The sequence below is a fragment of the Suricata suricatta genome, chromosome 12 (assembly GCF_006229205.1).
Source record: "Suricata suricatta isolate VVHF042 chromosome 12, meerkat_22Aug2017_6uvM2_HiC, whole genome shotgun sequence".
Taxonomy (NCBI): domain Eukaryota; kingdom Metazoa; phylum Chordata; class Mammalia; order Carnivora; family Herpestidae; genus Suricata; species Suricata suricatta.
This window is the reverse complement of record NC_043711.1, coordinates 91,807,895-91,824,286: the sequence shown is the minus strand read 5'-3', so window position 1 is coordinate 91,824,286 and position 16,392 is coordinate 91,807,895. Positions and strand designations below refer to the sequence as shown.

The following is a 16,392-nucleotide window of genomic DNA, read 5'->3' as shown; positions in this document are numbered from 1 at the left end:
ACAAAACCAGAAGGGGCACCTGGGTGTCTCAGTTAGTTGGGCAAATGACTTCAGCTCAGGTCATGATCTCACGGTTTGTGGGTTCAAGCCCCACGTAGGGCTGTGTGCTGCCAGCTCACAGCCTGGAGCCTGCTTTGGATTCTGTGTCCCCCTCTGTCTCTGCCCCTCCCCAACTTGTTCTCTGCCTCTGTCTCTCAAAAATAAAAAAATGTAAAAAAAAAAAAAAAAGAAGTATCCAGGCCCAGATGGTTTCACTGGAGAGATCCACCCAACATTTATTAGACTTAAGTAGAAGAATTAATACTAATTCTATACCATGTCTTTCAGAAAATGGAACAGAAAGAAACACTTCTCAACATACTTTAGAAGCTTAGTATTACCAAACCCAGACAAAGACAGTACCAAAACAACACACAATACAACACGATAGACATATTTCCTCTAAGTTATCAAATTTGAAAGCATGGTGTTGTTCATGATATTCCTTTATTATCCTCTTGATATCCTTAGGATCAATAGTGGTGGCCCCCCTTAAATTTCTGATATTGATAACTTGTGTCTTCTTTCTTTTTCTTTCTTGGGTTGGCTAGAGATCTGTTTATTTTACTTACCTATTCAAAAAACAATTTGTGGCGTTCATTGATTTTCTCTACTGTTTTCCTGTTTTCAATTTCATTCATTCCTGCTCTAATTTTTATCATTTTTCTTTTGCTTGCTTTAGGCGTAATTGCCCTTCGGTTTCTCATTTTATAAGGTGAAAGCTTAGATTGATTTCTGATCTTTCCTCTTTTCCAATATATGCTATAAATGTCTTCCCTAAGCACAGTTTGCACCCTACACTTTTAATAACTTATATTTTCACCTTAATTTAGTACAAAATATTTAAAATTTTTGCTTGAGATTTCTTCTTTGATCCATGTGTTATTCAGTAGTGGATTGCTTAATCTCCCAAGTATCCTGGACTTTCCTAGCTGTTACTGGTCTCTAATTTGTTTCCATTTGGTTTGAAAACATACTTTGTATGATTTCTATTCTTTTAAAATCTGTTCAGGTGTGTTTTTATGGGCCAGAATGTGGTCTATCATGAATGTTCCACACGAGCTCGAGAAGAATTGTGTTCTGCCATGGGTTGGATGAAGTATTCTATAAATGTCAATTAGATCAAGCCGACTGCTGGTGGTGTTCAACTATGTCCTTACGGATTTTTCTGCCTGTTTGACTTATAATTACTGAAAGAGAGGTGTTAAAGTCTCCAACTAGAACATTAGATTCATGGGGGCACCTGAGTGGCTCAGTCGGTTAAGCATCCAACTTGGGCTCAGGTCATGATCTCACAGTTTTTAAGTCCAAGCCCCACGTGCTGACGGTTCAGAGCTTTGGAGCCTCCATCAGATTCTGTGTCTCCCCCTCTCTCTGCCCCTCCTATGCTCATGCTCTGTCTCTCCATAATAAATAAAAAATGTTAAAAAAAAAAAAAAGAACATTAGATTTGTCTGTTTCTCTTTGGAGTTCTACTGGTTTTTGCCTCACATATTTTGACACTCTATTGTTAGGGGCATACATATTAAATATTGTTATGTCTTCTTGGCTTGTTATGTCTCCTCTATTATTATTTAATAATCCTCTTTTTCCCTGATAATGTTTCTTGTTCTGACGTCTGCTTTATCTGAAATTAATATAGCTAGTCCCGCTTTCCTTTGACTGAGTTAGCATGGTATGTCTTTCTCTATCCCTTTTTTTTTTAAATTATTTATTTATTTTTTATACAGAGAGAGACAGAGCATGAGAGGGGGAGGGGCAGAGAGAGGAGGAGACACAGAACCAGAAGCAGGCTCCAGGCTCTGAGCTAGCTGTCAGCACAGAGCCTGACGCGGGGCTCGAACCCACGAACGTGAGATCTGACCTGAGCCGAAGTCGGAGGCTTAACCGACTGAGCCACCCAGGCACCCCTATCCCTTTATTTTTAAACTAACTTTGGATTTGTATTTAAAGTGGGGTTCTCAGGGCACCTGGGTGGTTCAGCCAGTTGAGAGTCTGACTTGGGCTCAGGTCATGATCTCACAGTTTGTGGGTTTGAGCCCCACATTGGGATTTGTGCTGACATTGCTGAACCTGCTTCAGATCATCTGTCTCCCTCTCTGTCTGCCCCTCCCCTGCTTGTGCTCTCTCACTCTCAAAAATAAATAAATATTTTAAAACATCTTTTTAATAAAAAGTAAATAAAGTAGGGTTCTCTTAGACAGCATATAATTAGGTCTTGTGTGTGTTTTTGTTTTTGCTTTTTGTTCTCTGACAAAAACTCTGACAGTTCCAGCCTCTTAATTAGAATATATTTAGGCCATTCACATTTAAAGTGATCATTGATATAATTGGCATAATATCTACTATGCTTATAACTGTTTCACATTTGTTATACTTGTTCTTTCTTTCCCTCTTTTTCTGCCTTCTTTTGCTTAGAGCATTTTATGTGATTCTATTTTTCTCTCCTTTCCCCACCTATCAATTACACTGCTTTAAAAAAAAGTTTTAGGGGCGCCTGGATGGCTCAGTTGGTTAAGCTTCCGACTTCGGCTCAGGTCATGATCTCACAGTTCGTGGGTTAGAGCTTGCGTCTGGCCTGTGCTGACAGCTCAGAGCCTGGAGCCTGCTTCAGATTCTGTGTCCCCCTCTCTCTCTGCTCCTCCCCCACTCATGCTGTTTCTCTCTGTCTCAATAATAAATAAAAACATAATTTTTTTTAAATTTTAGTAATTTCCCTAGTCTGTAATCTATATATACAACTTTAAAATTTTTTTCTTTTAATGTTTATTTAATTTTATTTTAATTTTTATTTAATTTTGAGAGAGAAAAAGAGAGAGACAGAGTGAGAGCAGGCAAGGAACAGAGAGAGAGAGAGAGGAGACATAGGCTCCAGGCTCTGAGCTGTCAGTACAGAGCCCAGTATGGGGCTCGAACTCACAAATTGTGAGATCATGACCTGAGCTGAAGTCCGACGCTTAACCGACTGAGCCACCCAGGCGCCCTATATTTACAACTATTTTAAGTCCACTTTCAAATACTACTATACCAGTTCAAAGGTAGGGCAGGTAACATATAAAGGACACCTAGCCCTCACAAAAATAGACACAGAAATCTTCAACAAGATATTACCAAAAATTCAATCCAAAATTATATAAAAGAATTAAACACGAAAACCAAGTGGGGTTTATTCAGACATGCAGGCCTAGTCCAATATTCAAATATCAATTACAAATATCTACCACAATAATGAACTAAAGAAGAAAAAAATCACATGACCATATTGACTGATGCAGAAAAATCATTAGACAAAATCCAATGCCATTATTATAAAAACTCTCGACAAACTAGGAATAGAGGGTAACTTTCAACTTTATAAAGAGCATCTACAGAAACCCTACAGCTAACATCATATTTACTGGTGAAAGATAAGATCAAGAACAAGGCAAGGAAAACTGCTCTCATTACCTTTATGCAACATGGTTCTGGAAGTTCTAGCCAGCAAAATAAGACAAGAAAGGAAATTAAGGTATTACAGATGGGAAAAAAACATTTTCAAATCATACATGTTACAAAGGACTTGACTCTAGAATATATAAACAACTCTCAAAATTCAACAGTAACACCAACATTCTTCACAGAGCTAGAACAAACAATTCTAAAATTTGTATGGAACCAGAAAAGACCCCAAATAGCCAAATTAACGTTGAAAAAGAAAACCAAAGCTGAAAGCATCACAATTCCAGACTTCAAGCTGTATTACAAAGCTGTAATCATCAAGACAGTATGGTACTGGCACAAAAACAGACACATCGATCAATGGAACAGAATACAGAATCCAGAAATGGACCCATAAACATATGGCCAACTAATCATCAACAAAGCAGGAAAGAATATCCAATGGAAAAAGAACAGTCTCTTCAGCAGATGGTGTTGGGAAAACTAGACAGCGACATTGCAGAAAAATAAACCTAGACCACTTTCTTTTTTTTTTTTAAGTTTATTTATTTATTTAGAGAGACACCATGAGTGTGAGAGGAGCAGAGAGAGAGGGAGAGTCCCAAGCAGACTCCATGCTGTCAGCGCAGAGCCAGACATGGGACTCAATCCCAGGAACCATGAGGTCCTGTCCTGAACTGAAATCAAGAGTTGGATGCTCAACTAATTGAGCCACCCAGGTGCCCCTAGACTCCTTTCTTACACCATACACAAAGATAAACTCAAAATGGATGAAAGACCTCAATATAAGAGGGGAAATCATCAAAATCCTGGAGGAGAAAAGAGGCAACAACCTCTTTGACCTCGACTGCAGCAACTTCTTAAATGACATGTCTCCAGAGGCAAGGGAAACAAAAGCAAAAATGAACTATTGGGACCTCATCACACACTGTGCTTCTGCACAGTGAAGACAACAATTAGCAAAACTAAAAGGCAACCAACATAGTGGGAGAAGATATTTGCAAATGATATATCAGATAAAGCGTTAGTATCCAAAATCTATAAGGAACTTACCAAACTCAACACCCAAGAAACAATCCAGTGAAGAAATGGGCAAAAGACATGAAGAGACACTTTTCCAAAGAAGACATCCAAAAGGCTAACAGACACGTGGGAAGATACTCCCCATCACCCATCATCAGGGAAATACAAGTCAAAACCACAATGAGGTACCACCTCACACCTGTCAGAATGGCTGACATTAACAACTCAGGCAACAACAGATGTTGATGAAGGTGCAGAGAAAGGGGAACTCTTTTGCACTGCTGGTGGGAATGTAAACTGATGCAGCCACTCAAGAAAACCGTATGGAGATTCCTCAAAAAATTAAAAATAGAACTACCCTATGACCCAGCAATTGCACTACTAGGTATTTATCCAAAGGATATAAAAATGCTGATTCAAAGGGGCACATGCACCCCAATATTTATAGCAACACTATCGACAATAGCCAAAGTATGGAAAGAGCCCAAACGCCCATTGACTGATGAATGGATAAAGAAGATGTATCTATATACATTATATAATATTACTCAGCAATAAAAAAAAATGAAATCTTGCCATTTGCAACAATGTGGATGGAACTAGAGAATATTATGCTAAGCAAAATTGTTGGTCAGAGAAAGACAAATATCATATGATTTTACTCATATGTGGAATTTAAGAAAAAGACTCAGGGGCGCCTGGGCGGCTCAGTCAGTTGAGGGTCCGGCTTTGGCTCAGGTCATGATCTCACGGTTCGTGGGTTCGAGCCCTGCGTTGGGCTCTGTGCTAACCGCTAGCTCAGAGCCTGGAGCCTGTTTCAGATTCTGTGTCTCCCTCTCTTTCTGACCCTCCCCTGCTTGTGCTGTCTCTCTCTGTCTCTAAAAAAAAAAAAAAAAAAAAAAAAAAAAAAAACCAGAAAAAAAACCCCTAGATGAACATAGGGGAAGGGAAGGAAAAATAAGATAAAAGCAGAGAGGGAGACAAATGATAAGAGACTCTAAAATATAGAGAACAAACTGAGGGTTGCTGGTGGGGTGACTAAGGAGGGCACTTGTTGGAATGAGCACTGGGTGTTATCAGTAAGTGATGAATCACTAAATTCTTTTCCTGAAATCATTATTACACTATATGTTAACTAACTTAGATTTAAATAAAAATTAATTTTTTAAAACTCAACAGTTAACAAACAATCCAATTAGAAAATGGACAAAAAAACATATTTTTTCAAAGAGGATACAGAAGTGGCAAATCACACATTAAAATATGTTCAACATCAATAGCCATTAGGGAAATGCAAATTAAAACCATGATGAGCTATCACTACACACTTACTAAAATCATTTTTAAACACAGTGACCATACTGGGGCGCCTGGGTGGCGCAGTCAGTTAAGCATCCCACTTTTGGTATCAGCTCAGGTTGTGATGTCATGGTTTGTGTGTTTGAGCTCCACGTCGGGTTCTGTGCTGGTGGTTTGGAACCTGCCTGGGAGTCTGTCTCTCCTTCTCTCTGCCCCTCCCCTGTTTGTGCCCTCTCTCTCTCTCTCTCTCAAAATAAATAAATAAACTCTAAAACTATTTTTAATAAAGAAAAATAAAAAATAGTAACCATACCAAAAACAGGTCAGGATGCAGAAAACATAGATCATTCATATGTTGCTGGTGGGAATGTAAAATAATATAGTCACTCTGGAAAACAGTTTGCTTAGAAAACGAAACACTTACCATATGATCGAGCAATTGCGCTCCTTCTGGAGAAATGAAAACTATGGCCATAAAAAACCATACGTGAATGTTCACAGAAGTTTTACTTGTAATAGCTCTAAATTAGAAACAACTCAAATGTTCTTCAATGAGGGAATGATTAAACAAACCATGGTACATTCTATACTGTGGAATAAGACTCAATAACAACAACAAAAACAAACTATTGATACATGCAAAACTGAGTGGATATTGAGGGCATTATTCAGAGTGGGGGAAAAAAAAGCCAAAGTTGTAACATTGCATACTATAAAATTCCATCTATGTAACATTCTTGAAATAGCAAAATTACAGAAATGAAGAGGGGTTGCCAGGAGGTAGGGTAGGAGGAGAGAGGGGTAGATATAATAGACATATAGAGCAAAGAAACAGAACAGAGTCTCGAAATAGGTCCATACATATATAGTCAATTGACTTCTGAGGAATGTGTAAAGAAATTCAATGGAAAAAGGATACTCTTTTCAACAAGTTGTGTAGGAATAACTGGATATCCCTATAGAACTCAATCCATACTTTATACTATATACAAATTAATGCAAAATGAGTCTTTGACCTAAATTTAAAAACCTGAAACAATAAAATGTTTAGGAGAAAGTATAGGCATAAGTCTTATGTGTAAGTGACTTTGGGTTAAACCAATATTTCTTAGATACAACACGAAAAGCATAATCCATTAAAAAAAACCTAATAAATTGGACTTCATCAAAATCAAGAATCTGTTCTTCAAAAGGCAGTTAAGCAAAATAAAAAGATAAACCAGAGACCAGTAGAAAACACTTGCAAATCATATGTCTAACAAGGGACTCCAGAATTTATAAAGAACTCTCAAGCTTAATAATATGAAAAACAACCCAATTTTTTTAAATGGGTGAAAGACCTGAACAGACACTTCATCAGAGAAGAGAGATGGCAAATTGGCACATGAAAAGATGCTCAAGATTATTAGTCATCAGGGAAATGTAAATCAACACTTCTCTGAGATACCACTACATACCTACCAGAATGGCTTTGGGGGAAAACACACACACACAACCTAACAACACCAAGTGCTTCCCAGGATGTCGGGTGAGTAGGCCTGTCACACATGGCGGGCAGGAATACAAAATAGAATGTCTACTTTGGAAGACTGTTTGGCTGTTTCTTATAAAGTTAAATACACAATTACTGCGCAATCCAGTACCCCGTGCCTAGGTATTTACTCAAGTGAAATATGAAAACCGGCACACAAATGCCCTTGGTAAATTTATTCTTAACTGCCAAAAACCAGCCCAGATAATCTTCAATAATTAGACAACAAACAGCAGCATATTTATCAGTGAAATACTACTCAGCAGTGGAAAGGAACAAACTACTGCTACACCCAACATGTTGTAATCTTAAATGCACTGTGTGAAAAGAAAGAATTCCAGATTCAAAAGGCCACGTACTGCAGGGTTCCAGGGCTGACGACAAGTGATTTGCACTTGTCAAAACTCATGGACCTATTTACTAAACAGCGTGAACTTCACTTATTACAAGATACTCCAATAAACCTGACTTCAAAAAACCTAACACACAAACTGTGAGAGGAAACACAACAAAACAAGAATGCAACCTCACACCCTACGGATGGCTGCTATCAGAGGAAGAAGAAGGGGTGTGGGGGCAGGGGAGGAGGAGGAGGAGGGGAAGAGAAGGAAGAAAATCAGTGCTGGTGAGGATGTGGACAAACTGGAATCCTCCTGTGCTGTTGTGGAAATGCACAACGGTGCAGCCACCAAAGAGAACAGCATGGCAGCTCCTCAAAAAATGAAAACTAGACTCGGATTCTGTGTCTCTGTCTTTTTCTGCCCCTCCCCTGCTTTCCCTCTCTCTCTCTCTCTCAAAATTAAACATTAAAAAATTTTAAAAAGAAAATTCTGACACAGGCCATGACATGGATGGACCTGGAGGACACTATGCCAAGTGAAAGAAGCCAGTCACAAAGAGACAACTATTACATGATTCCACTTACATGAGGTACTGGAGCAGTTAAATTCACAGAGAGGGAAAGCAGAGGCTTTCCCGGGCGGGGCAGGGGGGGAAGGGAGGAGGGGCCTGTTGTTTCATGGGTATGAGCTTCAGTTTTGCAAGATGAAAGTTCTGGACCTGGACGGTGGTGATGGTTGCATACTACGGGAATGTCCTTAACTCTACTGAACTGTACATTTAAAAATACATAAGTAGTAAATTTTATGTTATGTGTATTTTACCACAATTAAGGGGAAAAGTAGTGTTTTTCCACTCAAGAGACTTGGAGTTGGTTCATGAAGCTGTGTGTCATTGGATAAGTCTCTCTCCCCACAACTGTGTTTCCTGCATAAAGGGAAGGAACAAACAAGATGGAACACGGAAAATCGCTGTGGGAGTGATTGGGTACCAGACTGGCCGACTGAACGGGGTGGCGTCCGGGGAAGCTGTGTTTCACAGGCTCTTCCAGTTACTGATGTGGCTCAGCAGACCCTCAGAACAGCCCCCGGCCCTCCCTGCTCTTCACCACAGCCCTGCTTCACCACAGCCCTGCTAGGGTACAGAGTCCGGGCATGCTGAACTCCCTGCCCCCCACTGCGGGGGGGAAGTGCTCAGACAGACACTGCTTCCAACTGTTCATAGTTCTTTTCCACACTTATATCTTCAAAATTCCTTTTTGAGAATGCCCTGCCCACCTCACACACCTCTGTCTGGCCAATTTCTACTTCATTCCTCATTAACACATCTGCGAAGACTTCCCTGACCTCCTTGGGCCGGTCTCTGTAGTCCAACAGCCCCTAGGCATCACCTTGTCATTCATAATGTTATTTATTTCTCCTTTTCAAAAAATACTTACTGTGTACCTATTACCTACCAGGCGCTGGAGGGTTATCAATGAATAGAAGAGACAAAACTCCCTGCCCTCAAGGAGCCCATATTCTAGCGGCATGTCTTCCCAAGGCCCCTGAACTTGAGAGGAGGCATGCTCTGCCTATATAATGTTGCTGTCCTGACTGCCTGGCACACGATGCCCAAGCCTGGGGGGTGAGTGGCAAGGGCGATGGTCCTGATGCAGCCAATCAGAGTCCAGGTGATAAGGGCTGACATCACACCAGCAACAAGAGGGGTGCCCGAGCAGGCAGGGGAGCTGGGGTAGTGGGTGGACAGAAGGGAGAGGGGAGAGGGAGTGTCCTCCACAGCTTCCGTCTCAAGTCACCTCCAGGTTTCTTCCCTGGGCCATGGCATGTTAACCTCCCCGCTTCGTCCTCATAATAAAGGACATTGACATGTACGAAGTTGTTCTGCAGCCTAGGCGTGCCCCATCACCCTAAAAGGTAGAGCTAAGCACCCTCTACGCACAGGTCTCCACCCTAGAGGCATTATGGTAGAGGGCCGTTCTCACACTCGGTGGGTTTCAGACTGGCTGACTGAAGGGGGCGGTGCCCCGGGAATGGCCAGCTACACAGACCCTCAGAGCAGCCCTTCACACAGCCCCCTCCCTGCCTCATCTCCTGCTGCCACTAGCCTTCTTCGGGTCCTTGCTCAAAGCTCACCTGGTTGGTGGATTTTAATATACCAAACATTCTACCTTTGCTCCCGCACTGCCCTCCGCCCTGTTTCCTTTTCTCCCCACACTTATTTCCCTCTGACAGGGCAGCGGTGTGCTGGAACTGACTCATAAGGGCTTGCCAAAGCCTATCATACTTACAGACTCTGCTGGCTGGTTGTTAAGCCTCGCCATCATTAAAAATCAAATTATGCAAATGTAATTAAGTTAATGATATTAAAAACAAAGGCAAAAAAAAACGCTCAAACTCATCACTTCCTAATTGTTTGCTACCTCTTGCTATTTATTATCTATGTTCTTGAGAGTCTTCACAGTTGTAGAAATATATAGTCGTATCCAACTACGCATTTTCATTCAGCTCTGTATTCAGTGACATTCCATTGGTAGCTTGAATTTAGCCCTGGTAGGAGTATTTACACCCAAAACATAGGTACATTATAAATCAGGTTTGATTTATTATTCTGTTGATTGTCTACACCAGGGTTTGATCATGGCCAAATCCAGCCCAACTATTTTTGTAAATAAAGTTTTATTGCAATACAGCCAAGCCTACTCATTGCATATTATCTGTGGCTGCTTTCACCCTACAATAGCAGAGCTGAGCAGGTGTGACTATATGGCCCCAAAGCCTTACATATTTACTATCTCACCCGTTATAGAAAAAATTTGCCGGCCCATGGCAACATCTAACAGAGGAGATGTTAATAATGCAGTTAATGTAACCACATAGGTTCTGTCTCTAGCTAGCACATTGTAAACAGCACACAACCCCCCAAGAAATTTGAGAAAACAAACTTCTGGTATTTGAAAACCCTGATCCAATACAGCAAATAAGTCGATATGTCATTGATGAATGAGTGAAATTCCAACATTTTTATTCTTTCACTTTTTTACTTTCTTCCTCCTGAAAATGTCAACATTTATGTTGGCACCTCATGGGTCCATCCACAACAACCACGATTGGTTATGGATAGGGGTGAGGCAAAATCCAAGAAAGCCCAAGAAAAGCATACTGCTAAGAATGAACTGGCTCTTTGGAATTTACAATAAAGAGTGTCGTAGAATTTTATTATTTTACATTTCTATCTGTAGAATTTATAATAAACACACACACATAGATAAACACATTTGCTTTACAAGCACACACACTATTTTGTTTCCCCTCCACCAGAACGTAAGTTCCTTGAGGGGTAGAATGTTCTTTTATCCCAGTGCTTAGAACAACACTTGACATGTAGCAGGTGCACAGTCAACATAGGACAGGAAAGAACAGATGAGCACAGTTGGGGACTCCGGGTTTCATGCGTTGACCATTAGACCTTAAATTTCCAGCTCCACTATTATCCTTAAGTAAATTATTTAACCCCTTTCAACCTTGGCTTCTTTATTTAAAAAGGGGAGATAATTCTCTTATCTCACAGGGAGATGTTAGCAACAATATATGCCTCTGCCTGGCACCTTCTAGGTTTTTCCACAAATGGGACAGTCCTCCTCACCCTCATCTGCCCCACACATACTCCTTGGAGACCCAGCCCTGCTGCTGTCACAAATTTCAGTGATGTCACAGCCCCCCTCCCTGAAAGCTGCAGCACAGCCCTCCTGATAGCCAGCCTGAGTGCTGGCCGAACCGAAAGGGGCAGGGCGCAGGTGGTGTCTGATACCAGTCTTGCTCCATCTGTCTTTGAGTGCCTCACAGCCCCAGTATGAGTCCATCAGCAAGGAAGAGGTCCAAGAATAGAATGGGTTCCAAGGTTGGACTTGGGAGTGGACATAGAGAGGGTCCAACCACACCCAGGGCAGGGGCTGTCCAGCCTGGGGGGAAAGGGAGAGGTGAAGGGTGAAGAGAAGTCAGGAGAGTAAGAACAGTCTCCCCATTTCTGCCCCCAAACCAAGACAAAAATCCCAGTCTAAGGTTGGTCAAATCAAGCTCAATCAAATGGAGAAGTATAGTGGAGGTATTCAAGAGGATTCCTCCTATATTTGTGCGCTCTCTCTCTCTCTCTCTCTCTCTCTCTCTCTCTCTCAGTTACAAGATGAAGAACCACAGGACAAGATACCGAAACCTGTGAGCAAAGTAATTAAGCGGGACCGACTTAAGATGGTGAGATGCCCCATTTTGGTTCCTCCTGGTTGCCAGGCTTCTAGTGACCCAGAAGTCACTGGGCCCAGCTCAGGCCCTGAGCTGAGTTGTGCCAAAGTCTGGCTAGGTTGTGGGAGGCCACAGGAAGTTGAAGCCTCTCTTCTTGTTTATTGACCCTGGCAGGTATTAAAAAATTTGTCGCTCTTGAAGCTGCTCAAGAGCTCAAACCCCCGGATCCAAGAACTGCATAGCTTGGCCAAGAGGTGTTGGAACTCACTGCTCAAAGTTCCGAAGATCCTCGGGATCCCCAGCAGGTGAGCTCAGCCCAACCCGCCCCCAACCACAGACTCTACAGCTGTCTTTACTAGGAACAGGCACAATCTCTCTATGCTAAGAAATTAGGAAAACCTAATTTTTACAAAGGCTCTGTGAGAAAGGTATTTATTTATTAGCCCTATTTTACTGACGGGGAGCTGAGGCTCAAGAGATAAAGTGACTTGTCCCAGCAACCTGACCTGGGATGTGGCAGAGCTAGGATTTGAAGCCATTCCTGTGTGATGTCAGAGGTGTGGTCCTAATCATGGTCACAATCATCCAGTTATGGGATGAATCACCAGCCAGGGCACCATCCAAGCAAGAGGGGCCACTCATCCTCCTCACCCTCAAGCCCACACAATGGAGATTCACCTGCAGACCAGTCATCTTACTAAGGCTTGGCTTCCTCATAAATCACATCAGAATATTAAGAAAGTTGACATTAGGCACCTGCTGAGTGCCAGGTCTATGCTAAGTGCTTCACAGGCATTTCCCAGTTACTTAATTCTTCACACAGTTAGGTAGACAGAATTATCCCAGTTTTACAGATGAGGAAACTAAGGCTAAACTAAGGTTAAATTTCTTGTCCCAATCACACAGATGGTAAGAGGCAGAAGCAAATCTGAATGCCAGTTTGTTGACCTTGAAAGCCTGTGCTGGCCAAGCCACTCAGCCACTTCACTTCCCCCTACTTTGGGGGACTTGTGTGTGTGAGAGTCCTGGGCCTGGCATGTAATGGGCATTCAAGCCACCATGGTGACTGGTAACAGTACTGTCATTATCTTGAGCCTGAGTCCTCACTCTGGACTAGGACAGTGCCACCATTGTGCAGAGGACCCAATCCATTTCAGATGCCCTTGGGGAAGGTCTCCTGCTAGTACCGAATACCTCTGGTTAATGCCCCATCTGGGCAATTGAGATACCTCCTCAGAACCTTAGGTTTCTTGGAACACAATTTGAAAACACTGGACTAGGTCACCCCATCACCTGAAATCCAGAAAGAAAGAACCCTGGCCAGGGGCCCATGCAGACAACATGTAGTCCTAGGGGTCCTAACCACCAGTCCTGGCCTCTCGCCTTCCCAATCCTGGCCCTTCGCCAATCCTTATTGTATCCCATGCCTCCAGGCACATCCCTTGGTGGTGAAGCTTCTCTTTGGGTCCTCTTTAGCTTTGCCCCCTGAGCTGGCCACACAGAAACTCTCTTGGGGCTGGAGGGCCAGGGCCTTAGTCCTGCTCTGCTGACTGTCTTCCCTCCCCCTGTCAGGAGCCGCAATGTCTGCAAGAGAGTGGAACAAGATAAGGAAAAACTCCAAGAGGCCAGGTGCCACCAGGAGACACTGGAATCCAGGAAATCACAGTCCACAGGGGAGCTCACGCTGGGGTTGGAGGAGAGGAACGAGGCACAGCAGTCATCCGAAGCAGTGCTCCAGAGTGAAGAGAAGGTGGAGCCTGAGCTCCCAAGGACATCAAAGGATCGTGGCCTGACCGCTTTCCCTGGAGCCCAGGGAAGGCAATTGCCTAAAAGAGACCCCGTCTTCCTGAAGACCTACCAGCACAAAACTCCCGTGCGGGACAAGCAGCAGCTGGAGGCAGCTGAGCAGCGGGTCTGGTTTGAGGGGCTGCCCACACGAATCCACCTCCCCGGGCCTCGGGTGATGTGCAGACCATCCGCTCTGCGCTGGGTCAAGCGCCGCTGCACCCGCTTCTGCTCTGCATCACTTGAGCTGCCCATGTACCACCCATACAGAGTGTGACAACACCACTCCAGGCCAGCTGGGCCCAACGGTCAGAGGCTCAGGATCTAGACTCTTGGGGACTGTGGCTAGCAGTGCTGGGGGGGCTTCCTTCTTCGTGCCCAGACAGTTGGGGGTGGGGGAAGCCATTGACCCAGGCCACACCGCAGGGAGAGGGCTAGGCTGGGGCCTCTCAAGATCCAAGTAGGGGCTCTGGGGAGGGGCACTGGAAAGGCGGTTCTGAGGCAGGTCATCTCACTGCCTGGAGGCCTCAGGAGGGTCCACAACTGCTATGGCTCAGAATCTCAGTCAGGAGTCCAAGTAAGCGACTTCAGGGACTTCTGAGTGTTGGGGGGACGGGAAATAGTCAAGTAGATTTCTGCTCTATCCTTCCTCTCTTAGACCAAACCATCACCCACATTTGTTGCATTTATTCCTGCTTCAAATATGATGGACTCTGAACAAAAAGTTCCTTAGCAAAAAAAAGAAAAGAAAAAGAAAAGAAAAAAATACTGCAACAATCGAGGTCCCAAGAGAGGAAGGGGTGAAGGGCTTGGGGATCCAGCTTGAAAGGGAGAGGGAGGCTTCCCCTTCACAAAACCCCCTCCCCCAACCTGCTGGCCTTCGGAAACCCCGTCCCTGAGCCCTCTCCCGGGGCGGAAGCGCCCCCTAGCGGCCATCTTAGCTCCTAACACCAAGGTCTCTGCTCACAGGTGGTACGGCCTTGGACTGGCTGGAGCCAGAGGTGTGAGGTGACAACGGAGATGGCAAAATCATCTGAGCGGGAGGGATGGGCGGGAAAATTCACGAGTCTACAAATAAAATCTCCCATAGGGAACTGGAGAATATTACCACCAGCTTTTCCTGTTTGGGGCCAGAAAGGATGGAGGAAAGAGGCCCTCAGCGGAGGTGGAGGGGGAAAAGTGTGAATCACGATTTTATGTTTCTTCCACCTCATTCCCAGGCTCCTGTGGTCAGTCTAGAACGTGGCACACAGAAGCCAGCGAGCTGCACCCCCCACCTCTGCGAGCTGGCCTCCCGAAGGATGCATTCTATGAAGTCACACAATGGGAACATCTGTCGGGTGTTTTCTGGGTGACAGGTACCTCACAATGGCCCTGCAAGTCAAGGTGAGGAAACGGTGACTCCGAAACTGAAGGTGATTGGGCCAGGCTCACACCTGGGGGGGGGGGGGGCCGGGCAGAACTCTAATCTAGAACTGCTGGCTGCTCCCATTCCATCTTCCGAAGAAAGGAAAAGGCACAGGGAGCATCCGCCCGTATTCACATGCATTGCGCCCGGGTTATTGCGGAGTCGGGTGGCAACAAATGGGCAGCAGCTGGGCCTCAAAATGTGCCCAGCCTGGGTCAAGGAAAGCACCCAGTCGGGCCCAGAGCCCGTACTTCTCTACAGCTCCCGCGTGATACGGCACACCCACGCTCCAGTCCCAAGCCCGGGTCGCCCTCTGTCTGCAGGAGCCACAGCCCTGCACATGCAGTTGGGGAGAGGAAAACCCAGGGAGCCGGGGCTTTCCGGGGATCTTCCCGTAGAGGCGGGCTGCTCAGTGTGGCGCCCTCAGGAAGGCAGCGCAGCGATAGAGGGGCGCAGAGCCCTCCCGGGAGGGCCCCAGGCAGTGGAAAGGCCTAGATGCAGAGGGAGAAGGATAGGAGGGGCTCCCCGGGACCCCACCCCCACCCCCCGCACCCTCCTACGCCCCAGCGCTCCGCTCTAGCGGGACTGCAGCCGCATAAAACGGACTGCTAGCCCCGGTGTGGACGATCCCCACTCCCACCTGCCCTACCTCTACTGCGGCGCCACTCCCCATGCCGCCTCCAGCCCGCAACCTCCGCCCCAAGTTGTCACCCCGCTCAGCTTGCACTCTGGTCCACTTCCTGCGTCGTTGCCATTTCGTGGCTTTTGCTGTACGTCCTCAATCCCAAGTCTCCAAATATCTCCCCTACTCGATCTTTCCCCACAAGCCCCTTCTATTTCATCAATCTTCGCCTGAAGGTCTGTCCCATCTGTCCGTGTATGCTGTCAGCAGCAATCAAAACACACCGTGTTGGGGATGGGGACCCCAACACTAGTCCTTGTGGGAGCCCGCCCAGGGGACCCGAGGTGGGGAAGGTGTGGGCCTGGACAAGACTGGCAGCTACTTGCTTTGCCACATAGGGCACCAGAGTTGGGCCCAGGGTGGGCAAGTCAGAGAGACTGTGCCCATGCTGAGGCTGGGGTCGGTGTCTAGGACACCGCTGGGGGCAGGGGTGGGGGGCGCCCACAGGCGGATTCATCCCTTTACCACTTCCCTGTGTTTGACCACTTCAACCTGAGGCTTCTCTTCTGGGCTCGGATCCTGCTTTGGGGGGACAGGAGGTGCAACAGATCTCAGAGATGACAAAACACCCCAGAGATGACTCCCTACCACTTAACGGGGGGGGGGGGGG

The 16,392-nt window shown here is 45.1% G+C and overlaps 3 protein-coding genes across 6 annotated transcripts in view; 1 reads left to right on the top strand and 2 right to left on the bottom strand.

The window, feature by feature from the left end:
- SYS1 (SYS1 golgi trafficking protein) overlaps window positions 1–16,392 on the bottom strand; it is a 37,813-nt gene that overhangs the window by 13,818 nt on the left and 7,603 nt on the right. The window lies entirely within an intron of this gene.
- Window positions 1–16,392, bottom strand: part of DBNDD2 (dysbindin domain containing 2) — a 39,877-nt gene that overhangs the window by 16,437 nt on the left and 7,048 nt on the right. The window lies entirely within an intron of this gene.
- TP53TG5 (TP53 target 5) lies at window positions 9,567–14,796 on the top strand. 4 transcript variants are annotated; one of them, XM_029916727.1, is made up of 5 exons: window positions 9,567–9,585; window positions 11,845–11,919; window positions 12,082–12,212; window positions 13,480–14,000; window positions 14,662–14,796. In XM_029916727.1, exons 2-4 carry the CDS (start codon window positions 11,917–11,919, stop codon window positions 13,967–13,969), a joined length of 624 nt encoding a protein of 207 aa, XP_029772587.1. In that variant the 5' UTR covers window positions 9,567–9,585; window positions 11,845–11,916; the 3' UTR covers window positions 13,970–14,000; window positions 14,662–14,796. The 4 variants fall into 4 exon arrangements, with proteins under 4 accessions (XP_029772587.1, XP_029772584.1, XP_029772585.1 ...); XM_029916724.1 differs by lacking the exon at window positions 9,567–9,585 and adding an exon at window positions 11,414–11,569; XM_029916725.1 differs by lacking the exon at window positions 9,567–9,585 and adding an exon at window positions 11,416–11,544.

What these genes read in the sequence shown, in the direction of transcription:
- TP53TG5 (XM_029916724.1), top strand. Translation starts at nt 11,522, where the DNA reads ATGAGTCCATCAGCAAGGAAGAGGTCCAAGAATAGAATGGGTTCCAAG. An exon ending in AGCGGGACCGACTTAAGATG is followed by an intron (nt 11,920 to 12,081) that starts GTGAGATGCCCC and finishes TGACCCTGGCAG; the next exon opens with GTATTAAAAAATTTGTCGCT. An exon ending in ATCCTCGGGATCCCCAGCAG is followed by an intron (nt 12,213 to 13,479) that starts GTGAGCTCAGCC and finishes TCCCCCTGTCAG; the next exon opens with GAGCCGCAATGTCTGCAAGA.